Source organism: Bombus pyrosoma, linkage group LG6 (genome assembly GCF_014825855.1).
Source record: "Bombus pyrosoma isolate SC7728 linkage group LG6, ASM1482585v1, whole genome shotgun sequence".
Taxonomy (NCBI): Eukaryota; Metazoa; Arthropoda; class Insecta; order Hymenoptera; family Apidae; genus Bombus; species Bombus pyrosoma.
This window is the reverse complement of record NC_057775.1, coordinates 3,859,512-3,875,819: the sequence shown is the minus strand read 5'-3', so window position 1 is coordinate 3,875,819 and position 16,308 is coordinate 3,859,512. Positions and strand designations below refer to the sequence as shown.

Genomic DNA, 16,308 nt, shown 5'->3' with positions numbered 1-16,308 from the left:
CCGGCTCAATTGGTGGCAGTCGCATCCGCGTTTAAAGCGGCATCCGTATCCGGTGGATTCGGTTCGGCGAAATTACATTTCCAAGTTGGGCACGGCTCGCGGAGAACAGTCTCGCTAGCGCCGCAAAACCGAAAGACGAAATTTACGAATATGAACGTATATCCTCGACATCCGACGGGTGTGGTATCGCGAGAGAAACTCGCACGGAAGTTCGCCGCTGGGAGGAAGGACGTAGAGCGTAGAGCGTAAAAGGTAACGCGGTAACGGCGCAGAAGAGGGAAGAAAGAGAGAACGCGCGGACGTGGTAACGAAGCGCACGATCTCGCGAAAAAGAGAAGCGCGAGAACAATGGAAGAAGCCGAAGGTCGTGCAAGTGGATAAGACGCGGTAAGAGGGGGAGAAGGGATAAAGGGGAGAGCGGATGCGAAAGAGGGAGGAGTCACGAAGCATGCATCGACGCAATTTGCTCGCAGCTTCCAGATAATGATTTAATTTGCCATGGCTTGGCAGATTTATGACGGCGCACCTCGCCGATGCGTCCACCTGTACACGCGCACACCTATTCTCTCGAGTGTCTGCAATCCACGCGAACGTAATCAGCTTCCAGGCGAATTCGAGTACGAGTAACCTTTTGCGTTCGTGGATTTATGCTGCCTTCTATTCCGCTTCGCACCACAGCTGATTCTTAAAATTCACGGAACAGCCAAAAGAAGGCGATTAGCGCTGCTTATTAGCCGGTTACCGCACCGTGCCGCATCGAGCCACGCAATTGCGCGATCCTGCCTTACACGCTAACGAGTCGATGCAGACCACAACCCCAGAATGTTAATTTTCCTCGATTTTGCCTTTGTACGAAGCAACAATTGAAAATCGGAAAATATCGTAATTTAGATGGATTTGCAATTTCATTTCAGCTGCGTACATTTCACTGTTTACCAGTGAATATTCTTGCAAATCAGCGTTTAATTCGTTGAATCTATAAACCAGATAATTCGGAGAAAGCACAAGCGTTTCGCTTGCATTGTATCTAACTTGAAGTATTATGAATAAAATTGTAGTATATAAATAAAAATAAAAGATGATATATACATTAATAAATCATCAATCAAATCATTAATAAATTTCCGTGGAGAAATAAATGCATGTACGAACGAGAAGAGGTTGAATCGTGAGAGGCAAAATCAGATTAGATCGCATAGGTGGTCCGAGCGGAGGACGTTCGAACGTCCGTTCTGTTGAACGTGGAGCAGCGTAAACTTCCCTTTGTAAGGGGTTAGGATTCTCGCGCAACGGCAATTTTGTCTGCTCAATTTTCTAGAGGAAATCGGTTGTGACCGCTTACCGCTCGCGGCGATCGATCTTTCCGGTGTTATACAGAGACACGAAATTTTCTCGCGAGTGCAGCTACGCGGAAACTGTAACCTGCCGTGGCGTTCGTTTCTATCGTTCGATAAGGACAAGCCCGCATCGCTATGGTTAATTAATTGGTACGATTCATTTCGATTCGACCGTATGCGCGCATCGATCGAATTGTGACTTGTCGAATTAAATCATGAGCGAAGTTTGACGAAATTACGCGCGTTCGTGCTACCATGAATTCGTCGAATTTGACTTTGATACATTGGGACAGTCTGCCTCTGATTCATCTGTGACCAGCGTAATTAGCCGAAGATTCCTCGATATGGTCTTTTAACCAGTGAATATGGAATCAGTGACAAATATCAAAATCGCTCACGTTGATTCGAATCGCGACGTGATTCTTCTTACACGTTCGACGACGCGTTTGTCGGTGTACCGTGTAGGTATAATCACCGGAAATCAGATTCAGGATATGTCGTCAATTATAATCCGTCGAAGGCAGCAGGTGCGGGAGGCGAAAATTAGCATAGATCCTTGCGGTACAGTAGCCGCATACTTTGTTGTTAATTTCTCCTTGAAACCGTTTTTACCCGCGTGTGAGCGTTTTAATGCGCCAAACTATGATCCTCTCGCTATTACGCATGCGATATCCCATTTTATTGCACCATAAAATTGATGGAACAGAATGCTCGAGTGCGCGCAAAGCTCTCGCAAGGAACCGTCGTAAAATTTCAAATCGCGAACCGCTCGTACTCACGGTTTACGATTTGATAAACCTTCGATTTCGACTTATGATCAGCGTTCCGTTATATGGTAACCTTTAACAGCGGAATTGTAGAATGCGTTCCCAACGTAAGCCTCATGAACTCGTGAACTTTTAATTATTCGTCGCAAATAATAAGCGTGGTACAACGAATAGGTAAAGTTAAAGTTACAACAAATCAATGTCCATGCAACGAGTTCTCCGCGTTATAAATTCTCGGTTTAATAAAGTGTATAAAAGCTTATTGTGTTAGAAGGATTGATATCTCGCAGTTAAAGTATGGATATAAATTATTCCCGTTAGACGTTCAGCCGTGCAAATAAACTGTTTCGCTATACCAGATATTTATTGCATCTTTAGAAACGGAAAAATTGTTCGCCTCTAAGCAGTTTCTCCAGATGAATTCGCGTTTGAAATATTAGGCTGTTGCAAGCGTTCTCTATGCCATTGAACATAAAGCACGAACTCAATTTTTAAGAGACTCCGCGTTCAAAATTAAGACGTACAAGTACAAATGTCGCTAATGGCGGTACTTCATCTTTCCCCGACTGTATCGCGACATTCTCTTCGTCGAAACTAATCGATTCAAAGTCTCGAGCGGACTACACGTATAGCAACCTATTGAAAAATATTATTTCGCCGACGGTCGTTACCAGGATCGAAATAGAAAATATGGACGTTCGATTTGGCGAGTTCCGATAGAGATTGTAGAAACCAGCGCGGTCATAAAATTGCGATGGCACGGCATAGCGCATAGCGCGCGATATTAATTCGTCGTGGCATTTAACGGCCGATAACAAGCTTCAGGCCATCAAATCCGTCGGTCGATTCTCGCGTATACCCTTCTGGGAAGTAATTTTCGGTGGAATCGATGGTTCGTAATCGACGAGGACCCGATCTGACCACGTGGCAGAACCACGCGTATTTACGCGACATGTAAATGAAGTAATCGTTTCGGGTTGGTGCGTCTGCAGTTACGCGTCCGCAGTTACGCGCACACACCAACGGGCCAAGTGTAATTGGCATCGATACGTAATGTTCAGTAATTTCAGGCTTCCCCGGTAATGGTATTATCTGGTGGGTTAATTCGCCGGTACGCCCTCGATAGCGACCGCTTAACGTGAGTTAGAATTGAATTTGACACGCCGATCCACCCTTTTGCTGCTGTCCCCGCAAGATGCTGTACCGTGATCCCTTTGTTATCTTGAGTGGCTTACGGGCACGGGACATTTCAAAGCCCGGCATTACGTTTATTGGATAGCTCGATGATATTAGGATCGAAGCGGTGGAACCTTCTTCGAACAATGTCCTGGCCAAATCTCTCCGAGAGGCCACCAAACGTGAAATGGCAGTCGATTAGGTCGCTTACATTTGTTTCGATAAATCCCATTTGTTGAATCGAACGACGAAAGATCGATTTTGTTCGAACCACTCGAAACAGTGGGTTTTTCTTTACAAGAAAGCAATTGTTTAATCGAAATACGTCTTAGAAACGAAAAAAGCGGATATCGCGAAGTAATTTATTATCTCGCAGAATTTTTACCATCGATTCACTGCTACTATACGCGAAGCGAAATATGTTCGCGTTATCCCAAAGACCACGCATAATACTTCCAACTATCCGCTTGCTCTATGTTCGTGAAACGTTAACAAATTCCAAATATCGGTCTACCCATCTGTAACAAGCGCAGCAAGACCTAACACGAGCACTATCGTTCAGATCGACGAACTCGGCATGCGAATCTTGCCGTGGTTTTCTTTGCGAAGAAATAGGAACCGCGATTCGTCGCTGACGAGAATAGGAGAACAAGAGAAACCGGGTGGTTTGTTGGTATCGTTTGGACGCTAAGAAACCACGAAAAGCGTGGTTTCTTTATTCGTTATCTCGAATTGCACGAAGTTCTCGTCGCTAGCGGATATCGTCGTCGAAGAATCAAGAAACGGCGGAACGCGTCCATTAAATTTCCAGGAATGATCGCGAGCTACGATAGGCTCGGTCACGCCGGCTGCAAAATGCGCCATGGACATGCATCTTCTCGCGTGAGGTACGCCTCCTCCTTTAACTAATCGCGTTTATATACCCATAAGACGTGATTGCGTCGTTAGAACGTCGAAAGAACTGTTCGTCGTCAACGATCCGAATCTTCCATTTGCCAGAAAACCGCCGTGTCGTCGAAAATGCCGCTTACTCGAATTTGCGTCTTCGTTGCTCTCGCGAAACGTCGAGTTTATCGATCCCTGTTTCTAAAGAATCTAAATGTTGTCCAGATCAAAGAGTATTAACGGAAATTAGGATAATTCGTATGAATACGTTTAAGCGAAGCGAACGTAGAACGCAATCGCTTTGAGGAATCTACTTGTTTCGCAAATATCGTTGATGTAAAACGAAGAAATATCTCGTGGAAGAAATATTCAGCGGTTATCCCGGAGCTAGAAGCAGCATCCCGTTATAGGTTGTTATTGTGGCTGTCGAGCTACCAATTGAAAGAGAAGAATCGCGGAAAAAGAAGAGACGACGCGTCGCGCTTATAAACTGCTTATAAGCTGCTTATAAGCCCCTAATAAACCGCTTCGATTATTATTTATGGCTCTGTCTCGCGGTAATGAGAGACGTCGAGCAACTAAATGGGCTTGGGAATCACGCGTTGATTTAGTTTCTTAGAATTTTTAGCCGAACGATACCCTGGTGACGGTGATACGTTATAAAGAAAACGAGATATCTTTTTTTCTTTCGAGCTATCGATTTCAGGGCGTACACTAAGTCATTGGTCGATCGATTTTTTAATTCGAACGTGTATTCCAACTTTTTGGATCGTTTGCGTATCGTTTCGCGTGTTTTCTTTGTCGGTTAAATCATCCATATCCATTTATAGAACCCTCTACTCTACTTAACGCGAAGGACGGCAGTGAAAGATTATATTCCGATTAGAATTTGTAATTTGGCGTGTATAATGTGGCGTGTATATGGAAAAATCGGAAATAACCATAGGAAGGGATAAAGAGTAGCAATTTGCCGCTCGCCTTTCAAAAGTTCACGCGTACCGATCGATTTCAGCGTCTCGGTCTAATTTTCTGATCCCGATACCGGTTTTTTCGAGAATTGAGCCATTTTACCTGTATTCTTTTTGTCCCTGCCATATATATAATTAGTGGCAAACAAGTATGTTTCGAGTACAGGCTAACGACACTTAATCGAAAACGTGTCTCGATTATTCGATCAATTTACTCGATCTTACCTAATCTAACGGACATAATATCAAGCCCGAGCAATTGTTTTTTTCTTAAACGTCGATCCAGCACGATCTGGCGAGAGTTACCGAAGCCAACAGAATCTCAGAGAATAAGTTACAAGTTTCTGGCGATCGGTGTATCGTATACTCCGAAGCGTGAACCATTGTCGAATCCATAGCGAAGGAAAGAAATAGAATTACGATGGGCAGTGGTAAAAGAAACGAAAGCCAACCATCGGTGGCTGCAATGGCTTCGATCTAGCAGGGACCAACGGCAATTAATTATTTACGCGTAGATCCAGCCACCAGCGAAAGGTTAGGAGGCGTGAATACAGTTGGTATACACACTTGCACGCGCACGCAATTTGATTCAATGTTCGCCGCTGTAGGGGAACAGGTTCTCTGGAGTACGTGCCGAGCCGGATCTGAATACGTGGTTAACATATAATTATCGGTAGTAGGTAATCAGAGGAGAGCTGCCCCTCGTCCAATTAATGCGTATCTATTTTGATGGATCTAAATGAACGATGGGTGGTCCTTATTACATTCGGTAATTAAGCTTTTAATCGATCGTCTAACTCATCTCCACCAGTGGGAAAAAACGTTGATGAAAGGTTAGCCGTACCGTGCGCTACCTTCCACTCGCTTTCTCCCGAGACTCTGAGAACCGTGAGAAGCTTCGCTACGCATACCTTATTTCGTGGATTCCCAAGATTCCGATCAGACCTTCGAAACGTTTAGAACCGTAAAAATCACGATGAAAATCTTGCTAAGAGTATTCGAGGATTTGCATAGGATCTACGGGCAATTCCGAAGTTCTAGCATCGATCGACGAGAGTGCAATTGGCTCGGTGCGGTGAAGGGTTTGGAAAGAGGCTCGATCGAACGATCGTCCTGGAAAACTCGAACGAAACGTCGCCCGGAGTGGTTAGTCGCTGGAAGATTCGAAACACGCAGTAGGCCTCGAACACGCGGATACGGGGATAGTAAGTAACCAATGTACCGTCGCGAACTGTGTTTATGGGCGTCGCAATCATCGAGCAACGGGAGCCTTTTTTGTAAAAGGCAACTTCTCGGATAGCCATGAAGAGCGTTTGCATGTACATAGTGGTCCGTGGTAGCGATCATTATGCACCACCTACACGGGAGGTTCGTGGCAACTATTCTAATGACGGCATAAATCACGTTTCTCCGCAGGAAGCATTTATCATCATCGAGATCCTCGCTCCTCCCCCTTCTCCTTCTTCCTTTCCTTTCCCCCGGTTCACTCTCCTCCTTATGCAAGCTATTCTATGCAGCTTGAATGGTTGCATCCACCTTCTAGAAACCACCCCGAGGAATACGAAGTCTCGCATGCCTTTTATCAAGAAATCAAGTTCCGCTACTCGAGGGAACGTCAACTTTCTTCTTCCTTTTTCGCGTTGACGCGCTCGAAAGTACAGGCACTGGCAGACAGCGAGGATGCGAGAATTTCTCGTTTCGTTGGAACGCCTCTCGTCCGCGTGTTCATTAAAGATTAGTTTAATGACGATGGGCTCGGTATCGATCACTCTTAATCGTCGCTGTTGCGCGTTGTTTTTAATGTCACCGTGATTGATCGATGACGTAATTAATTAAGGTAATGACCCTGTAGCTCTCGGTAGTTTCACATCAGCCCGAAAAATATCACATCCCCAGAGGGCTGCTCTTTATATGCATATTCATCGCAGATCGACGTTGCCGAGGTTAAGCGGTGTTTCGATTTCTTCTTTAGCGCGACGCTAAGTTTTACTTTCTTGTGGACACGGTACTTGCCTGTAAAACACGAATATCCGCCAAATCAATGAATTATCGCACGATTGTCGCCAACGATACTTTATACACCTACCGTTTGACCACCTTTCGTAATACCTTTTAATGTATAATAAATCGATCTACCGGATCATAAAGTTTCCAAGGCACGATTTTCTCGGTATAACGCGGAAACGTTCGTGATCAGCTATCGATGGTCGTGCGAGAGAGCGGTGCATTCCTTGATCTCGTTACTCGTACTCCATCCACCTTGGAACGGATTCCTCGAACTCTCGTGATCAAGGCGTTACGTTCTTCTACGCTGAATGAACCGATTACTATCGCGGATGAAATAAAAGGAGTCGTTACTCACCGGTTGCGATCTCGCTGTTGTATCTGTTTCGCTACTTGACAGGAAACGCGTGTAACGAGAGAAAGGCGCGGAGAATTTATACCTTACCGAGGCTAACGGTGGAAAAATTTCTATAGGTTGTCGATTCCTATAAAATTGACACCACGCCAACGATATACGATGCACGATCTAGAGATCTTTGTTGGCAAATCGCGGAAACGATATTCGATCGATTAGCAAATATTTGTTAACGCTTAAACGCGAGTTTCTTAAAAAATCGAATCCCGTCAAAACGTCTAACGACTCGATCGAAAGAAGAAAATGAGCCGTGCGATGGCAGCGCGTTGATCGACAATACCTAACGAGCAATCGCACCAACGACTCCGGGTGTAATTGAACGGCGAGAAGCTAGACAATTAACGAGCAACGCACCGGTCGGTCGCGAGCAAAAGGGTTTTTCAAATGGGGGATCAGGGACGTAACCTCGGTTCTCTCGTGCTGTTACAGCGTTGCGACAAGTGTACACACCCATGCTCGCGGTTAATGCGTCTTGTCTTCTGCGAGGAAACAAGCGTAAGAGGAACAAGCGATCGGTCGCGCAGCCTGACGTCATTCTCGATCCTTCGCGCGATTAGTCGACGAGCGGCTGCGCCGCGCGAACGATATCGCGCGATTGACATTTCGAATAATTTATCGTCTCGTTAAAATACATCCTAGCGGGGCAGAAGGGCGTAATCCCGGTACTGGCATCGATACATCGTCTTGCAACCGCTTCTTCGGCTCGGCTCCGTCACGCAATTAACCCCTTTTTCCAGTACACGTCGACGCAAACACGATACCACCATTCAGGTGCCAACGCTTGGTAAAAGACGTTGCTGCTTACTTATACGCCATATCGAAGCAACTTTTCATAAAAAGTGTTCATCGCGTGAAATCTGCGCACCTCCATGCGTATTACATATGCGACGAACGGATAATTCGAACGAATGTAGCCGCTAAGAAGGTCGCCAGACCGAGAACCGCTAGCAACCGCTAGCCCGCTTCCGGTTACCGAAAATAATTCGTGCTGAAAGAATCTATCGATTGGAACGAATGTGAAACTGACGTCGCTGTCTGGAATGGGATAATGCGAACCGTAAACGACATTTCGGCGAATCAAGCATTTTCAAATCGAGTTTCCATAGAGATGGTTCGGATCGAAGGGAGAGTTAGAGTTCGGGAACGAATTAGAAGCTAGTCGAAGGGAAGAGAACAAATTTCAACGAGTCGATATCCTATAATTTGACTGGAATCGATGCTCGTATCGTAGCAAATTAGTTTAAACTCTAAAGCTCGATCGTCGATCAAATCTCACGACTTATGGGTACGAAGGTTAGCGTCTTTTTGGAAAGGCGCTAAACTAACTTTGCACGTTCGTCGGAGATTTCATTAGATCACAAATATTACGAATTATTTTTAAAACGCGTCGATCTTCGTGACAAAAAGGGCAAAAAATGAGAGAGTTTCTTCGCGTATGACGCAGACACGTTCCATATTGAACAGAATCGAGAGTTTAGAGCATAAACGTAGGCATAAAAATTCTACAGAATAAGAACGAGGTTCACAGCTGGCACTCTACTTCTGCGTCCTCTTAATCTCTACTTCGAAGGAATTTCTATTACTCTGTAATTTTCCAATTATCGAGTACATATCTCGCATAACAGTATAAAGCTTAATCGAGTCGAATGAGGTAAGAAATTGAGGAAGGCGTGTTCGGTTGGCGAACAAATAGCCGTTAATGAATTTATCTCTAGTCGTTATCGGCATCCGGACTGATGCAGAGCACATTTTTTCCGCGACGGATGAGTCACGAGAAAGAAATAGAAACGAAGAAACGGGAGGATCGAGCTGGCGAACGACGCAGATGCGATTATCAGCTCGATCCAACGGGGACGGGTGTAGAAGCGGTGACCTCGGGCAATTACGAAAATGGGTGTAAAGCAAAGGAGCGAGACGAAGAATCGGAAAGGTGACAAATCACGGGCATTGTCTCCTTGGTGTAACTTTAATACTTTACAAGCCGTCGAGCCAATCAAATTCAATTAGCTTTGACATTCGTTAGCGACTGTTCGCGTCGATGACAAATCGGCAGAACATACCTGCGCGATCGATGAACGATACCGAGGAAAGTTTACGGAGGAACGGTCTCGCGAATACGCTGCAACGTTTAACAGAAACGAAATACCGATTGTTGATTCTTCACGGGATATAAATTGCTGATATTTATCGTACGGTTAATCACCTCGACTCCGCGATAGTAACGCGATAAATTTCTTTGAAATTTTGATTACGCAACTGCTTTAAGAGTTGCCATATGCTAAGCGATTCACTTCTGAAAAACGTGATTTTCACGCTATTGTGATGGGAAATTGGTATTGATTCGTCCATTTCAAGGTGTTTTATGGCATAATAAAAACTAGTTAACCGTAAAATATCGTCGCTTATTAGCAACGCCTGTTGGCATAATTGTAATTTACAAATTGCATTACAGAAACTCTTCAATCGTGATACAACAAAGGAGACTTTCGCGAATCAATCGATACTTCCGCCAGGCAACGTAGAGAGATACCGCTGATGAAATTTTGTAACTTTGACTCGCTCGTAAATTCAATTCGCCTGCGTAATCGATTTTTCAAATTCTAAATTTCCAAGCTGCCGCGATACTGTATAAATTATAAAACGCTTGTCGCTCTACAGTAATAATAGAATCTTTGTCAGAATCGATGTTCGTTTAAGCGAAAGCAACGTAACGGACAAAGTGTTGGCTATCGAGGCAAGTGGATAGGATAACAAGGAACGTACAAGACACGACAGCGGATCCAGTGGACATGTCGACTAGGAGTTAGCCGGCGTTAAACGTACGGGTATGTTTAGTACTACTTGAATGTACGCGTACCGATATTCAATTTCAATAAGCCGTACAAGTGTTTATCTCGGTCGCAACACGTGCAGCGTGAAAAGCGCATCGACCATCTATTCCCCGTTGTATTCAATATCGAGAGATGTAATCGAGGCGAGTAGTCGCGAGACAAATTCAGCGTCGGTCGCTGGTCGGTCGCTGGTCGGTCAGCCGCATCGACAACATTGTCACGAGCGTTACGCGGACGCTTATCGACAAGCTTTAGCCACTATCGAGAATCGCGGATGGTACAGAGGCTGCAGTTGGTTTGGACGTGGATTTACACTTGCGACACGAAGCGGTGGAAAGGAGAAAAGACTCAAAGGCGTAAGCGTCGCGGACCGTTCTCCGGTCCCAACTGCGAGCATGGGCGTCGACGGGTGACAGCATTGCGACCGCCCATCGATACACCTCGTTGGTCGGACAACAATAATTTATATATGCTAGATTGTACGCTGAGGTAGCCTTAATGATCGCGGCGTATTGCCACGCGCGAGAATAACGACTGTTCGGCGACCATTAACTAACTACAATCGAGTCGAACCAAGTCCGATCGCCGGTTCCCGACACATTATGCTAATCCCACCTACCGTGGGCTCTCCCTCTCTTCTTCGTCCCGCCTCACGCCCCGTCCCCGTGCCTTCTTTCTGTGTCGACAGCGCGTTAATTAACTCGATAGTTTACGCGAAAACCTCGTTCCAGGCGCTGAACTTTCCCCGTTCGCGCCAACCGTTCTAGCCTTTCTCTTTAGGAAACTTCGCCTCTTGTATCGTTCCAATTGTTGGTAACGAATCGATCAAATCATTTCATTTGTTACGGCGCGTAGTTAACGCTTATCGTAACTTTCGATTTACCTCGCATTTACCGTGAGGAAACAAAGGTTTTACCCGTGCTTCCTCCAGGATATCGACGATCGTTCGATCATTCTGCTCCTACTCCTCTTCGCCCTTTTCTTTCTTTTTCGCTTCCGTCTCTCTTTTTTTTTACCGAAATTTTGACAGGTAAAGCTTGTCGTAGCTGATGCACGAACGTAACAGCGATCGAGATTGTCCCTTGGTATCGCTCCTCGAAGCAAAGGCAGACTCTCCTCCCCGTCCCCGAGGACGTTATTTAACATATTCGAGAAGAACCACCCTCGAATTCGGGATATTAATGAAACTGATAAAATTGAATTCCTTAGTTTAGATCAGAGACGATAGATATATCAGAGTTCGTACAAACTTCGTAGTAGCCAGTTTGACGTTATTTCACACTCTGAACGTTATTAGGAAAGATATAGGGAATGTTGGGAAACTTGAAAAGTTCCGATGAAAAGCTAGGTATTTTGCAACGGAATAACGGAACCAGTCAGCGAGTTAGTTTCCCCCTAGAATCGGATTGCTCGAAACGGAGTGGCGTCACGAGAGGCGACTAGTCAGTCCTCCTGCTCCCTGATATCTCGCGTGTTCGCGGCAATTAGAGGAAGGTGTGACAGATACGAAGAGGTTTTGCCGCGAAACGGGCAGAGAGGAAGGTGCAGAGCGTAACGCATGGCCGGCCATAAATTATCGGCCGGTGCACTGAATTAATCGGATCCTAGAGACGGGGGGAGGGGGGAGACGGGGCGGCGCGCATACATCGCGAAAAGGAGTCGGCCGGGGCCATAGAACGGCTGGTCAGCCATCCGACCAATTAAACGAACAAACAGACATCTAAATTGGACGGTTGACCTTTATAGAAATATATTTACTTGCGATTGGATGCATTGAATTCCCGCGGCAGGGCACGCATGCGCCGCACTCGAAATAACGAACGGCCGGTAGATCGCTCGATCGATAATGTCATCATCCATTTTCATTCACCGGTTCCAGTAACAGCTCGCCACGACGAAATTACTTAATTTGCGCTTCGGCTTCTCCCCTTCTCGGCTCTTTTGTCGGGATTCCGATCGTACGTTATCGGGGAACGGCGAATGATCTACGACTGTTTCAGATCGTCTTTGCCGACCTCGCGCTAACCGCGCGCAATCGCTAACTCGTTCAAACTATCGCTTCGTTCTATCAACGAAACGGAGCAAAAAGCGAACGTCCGATCAACCACGACTGCGCAACGGTGCACCAACGGAAAGTTTAGACCAGACGAGACCGTCTCCCGAGAATTGCCAGTGTCGGCAATTATCTACTCGCATGATCTATTCTATTTACATACTTCGAATGGAAACATTCCGGCTCCAAAGCCTGTTCGATCGTAATCCGGACGATTCCATCGAAGAATTCGATTCGAGACGCGAGCGTAACAATGGGACCTGATTAACGTCGCGCGAATCGAAGACGCAGAAACGAACGTCGAAACGGAGCGATCGATTTCGTCGACGAGAGACCGAGGTTCACCGCTTCGCCTCGAGATAAATCCGGATTAGTCCGATGAGGCGGTCGGAAGCGACGCGCTGAATCTTAAGGGGATAAGGTTACAGATAAATACATATAACGCTTTGCAGTTAACCGGTTCCACGCACACTCGTAAACAGCAAAAGGGATAGGGAATTTATATGGATGGCACTTTATGTAGATCCGACCGGCTAGCTAATAAACGTATCGAGTTTACAAATAAATTTAACGTCCATTCAACTTCTAAATTCAACATCCATTAGCGATATGCCGCAAAGTATCTCGCTATAAACTATAAACGTTGTCGCTTGAAAGCTCCAACGAAGTCTCCTGCAAATAACGTTCCACCTTGCTCTCCGTTCGACTTAAATATTCGGGCTTTCCGGATGACGGACGGTTAAAGAAAGCAAGAAATACATGACGTAGAAAATTGAATTTTCTTCGAAGTACGCAGACCCTAGACCGTTGTAAACCTGTCACTGTGTCGCTCGAATTCACGTTTTGACTACAATGGTACTTTGCGGTACCCTGCGTTACCGTCCTTTAAAACGTTCTACGGAATGTCAGAGTTATTTTCTCGATAAAGCTCGACCTGTAAGAATCAAGAGATTCTGTTTCTAATATCTACCGATATAAATCCTATCGTGGCAAGATTTTAAAAGATGTAAACGCGTTCGCGCTCCTCCGGACTTGGTTACGACCCAACAGCTTTTTTCTTAAGACCCTCTGAAATCGTTCTGGAATCGGTGTCGTGACACATTCGGTGAACGAAGCCGATCTCATATTGGGAATAAAGAGTGCCGATTGAAAAGAAAAGAGAAAAATCGGGCGCATCGTTAACCGAACGAACGACAATGTTCGTGGCGTTGGTTGAAGCGTCGAAGCCACCACGGCAACAAATCACTCCTTATATAGTCGATCGGCGTTTCTGCGCGCTTAAGATGAAAAGAAACGGTGCAAAAAATAAAAGGTAGCCGCGGACGGGGGAGAAAAAGATGAAGATGAAGGAAGGAAAGGAAAGGGAACGGTGACGAAGAGAAAAGAGGAAAGGAGAGAAGAAGGATCGAGCCGTGAGGCCCCATGCGGCGCTGAATCACGCTCGGTCCTTTTTCACTTTGCGGTCCTTCAACGGTGCGGTGCCTCTGTTGGAGTTGGGCTTACCTCTTTGTAAGGCTGGCGCCGTGATTTTTCACGGTCGGCGTCGGAGAATTGTTGAAACACGGCCAACCCTGGCTCGCTCGACTTGTATTTCAGGCCCTTCGCCTGGCCGTCTTTCCTATTTCTACCTCGCCAACCTAGCTGCATCTCCTCCTCGAATCGATTATTTCCCGCTACATATTTTTACACGGAATTCTCGGTTTATAGGACTCTCGTATGAATCCCGATTTCGTTCCTAAGATTCTTCGTATAAATTATACGCTCGCTGGAACAGCTATTCGACCAAAGTTGCTCGCCAACCGATAAAAATTTTTTTCATTCCAAATCGCTCTCTTCTACCGAGCAAGAAAATAAAGAGAGAGAGAGAGAGAGATCGTTTTTAAAATTTTGACATGTCGGCTGACGATTTAACATCGTTAGGATTGAACGGTGCGAATTGGAAACGACGATAAACGGTCGGCGCGATCGAGAGATTTTTAATGAAAGAACGGAAGGACGCGTGAAAAATGAGGCGTGAATTCGAAATTCGTATCGAGTGGATCTATACGGTTGCGGATGTTGCACTCGATTGTAACGGCAGCGATAAAGGGGAAGCAGATAAAGAGAGCGATAGCGGAAGAAGCGAACAGAAAGAGTGGGCGTAAAATGAGAATTTGTAAATCGAAATCAGACGATGGGTGTTCCGCCGATCAATTGCTATTTGACGGAGAATGGTGAACACTATCGACGATCGGGAATGATTAATGACGCGGCACAGCTATAAACGCGGTAATCTGTACCAGCATCGAACGAAACCGATTTTCATTATACCGTTTTTCGTTTCCAAGGTGTTACCCACGAGGCAGGCCCACCTCTACGTACGCCTTTCGAAACGGCTATTCTTCGATCTCCGACTAGCGAATGGCTGGACACGGGCAAATGACAGACACGGTCATTCTTGAAATAACAAATCAAAATGAACATGGAACGAACGATTTCGTAAGAAGAGCAACAGTCGCCCGTTTGGAAAAGTTATTTTATAGATTGCTTTGACCAGTTAAATCATTTAGATTTTTGTCAAAACGTTTCTTCCGAGATTTAGTGTCTAAAACGAGAGAGGAAGGGAGAAGTAGTGTTTATGCAAAGTGCATAAAATTCTATTACACTGCATAAAGTTTCGCGGTAAAGTACTTAACTACATTCATAATAGTTGCAAGTTCCACAATTGAGATAGAAGCACAGATTACTACTCGAGTGTAATAACCGTCGCTTTAACACGAAAAGTCTTTATAGGTGAAATTTCTCTTATATAGCCTGGTTCGCTAAATTTTGGATGTAAAAGAAAACATAATCGTCGTAGTAACGAAACGTAAAGCTAGTTTTTAAGACAGAATTTGGTAAAGAATAATCTGATAATTATCGAACGTCGAAAGACTTTAAGAGAAAACCGTGTTTAAATATTAAAAGCTTAGAATAACGCGACATTTCAAACGGCAAGAACGGATCTTGGGCAAGAGGATACGGCGGGCGGCATCGGACCGAGATAATGCACATTAGCGAAACAGAAGCGACGAATTCGGTAGACAGAAACTATCGCGAACACGTTTGACCGAGAGAAAATGCCGTGTAGACGGTCTCGCTATGACACAATCTCGGTAGTTGTCTCTGGATAGAATCGGAACAAAGAGTCCGTGTAAGACGATAGTTGGTTTCGTGTTTCAGGCGGGCATGCTGCGTGGCGATGACGGGGAGTTCTGGTTGGAACCAGTCGCTGTGTCCCCGGAAGAAGAACAAGTTCGGCTGGAGGTTCGGCTGGAAGACGCCGGCGCCGAGGGCCGTACCACGGCCGGACTCTACCGGAACTCGGTACTCGGCAGGCCGCATCTCGTGTTTCGTAGGTCCGTGGAACAGCCGCAGCTCGAAATCGGCGCCGCCGGCCGCACCAGACGCCGACGAAAAAAGAAGAGAAAACTCGAGAGAAACTGTGGCACTCGCGGTGAGAATCCACCGACACCGTTCTCCCCTTCTACTTCTTCCGCGCAGCCTTTCATTGCCTCTCTTCTTCTCGTCTCCCGAGATTCCTTCTCCTCCTCTTTCTTCCCTTTCCTTTTTTTCCTCTTTCGTCGAGATCCTTCCATCCCTTGATTTCTTCGCTCGACTACTTTCGATTCTCGATTTCTTTTTGTTCCGGCAAGGACCGGGACGAAAGGCGACTATTAGCCGCGCGCGTCCGTCTGACTCTTTTTTTTCTTGTTCTACTTGCTGAACCGTTCGATCGTACGCCAATAAAATTCTTCGAAACTTTAACGCGAAAGAGAAGAACTTTCGTTACAACGATGAAATTTATTATCGGCTAAGGGTAAAAGGAAATTAACCGAGATTCTGAAAACTTC

The 16,308-nt window shown here is 45.6% G+C and overlaps 1 protein-coding gene across 6 annotated transcripts in view; it reads left to right on the top strand.

The window, feature by feature from the left end:
• Positions 1-16,308, top strand: part of LOC122568601 (A disintegrin and metalloproteinase with thrombospondin motifs 10-like) — a 56,418-nt gene that overhangs the window by 29,715 nt on the left and 10,395 nt on the right. For all 6 annotated transcript variants that reach the window (XM_043728522.1, XM_043728524.1, XM_043728519.1 and 3 more), the window contains one exon: positions 15,638-15,911. In XM_043728522.1, coding sequence (XP_043584457.1) covers positions 15,638-15,911 — 274 coding nt within the window. The remainder of the gene's footprint in view (positions 1-15,637; positions 15,912-16,308) is intronic.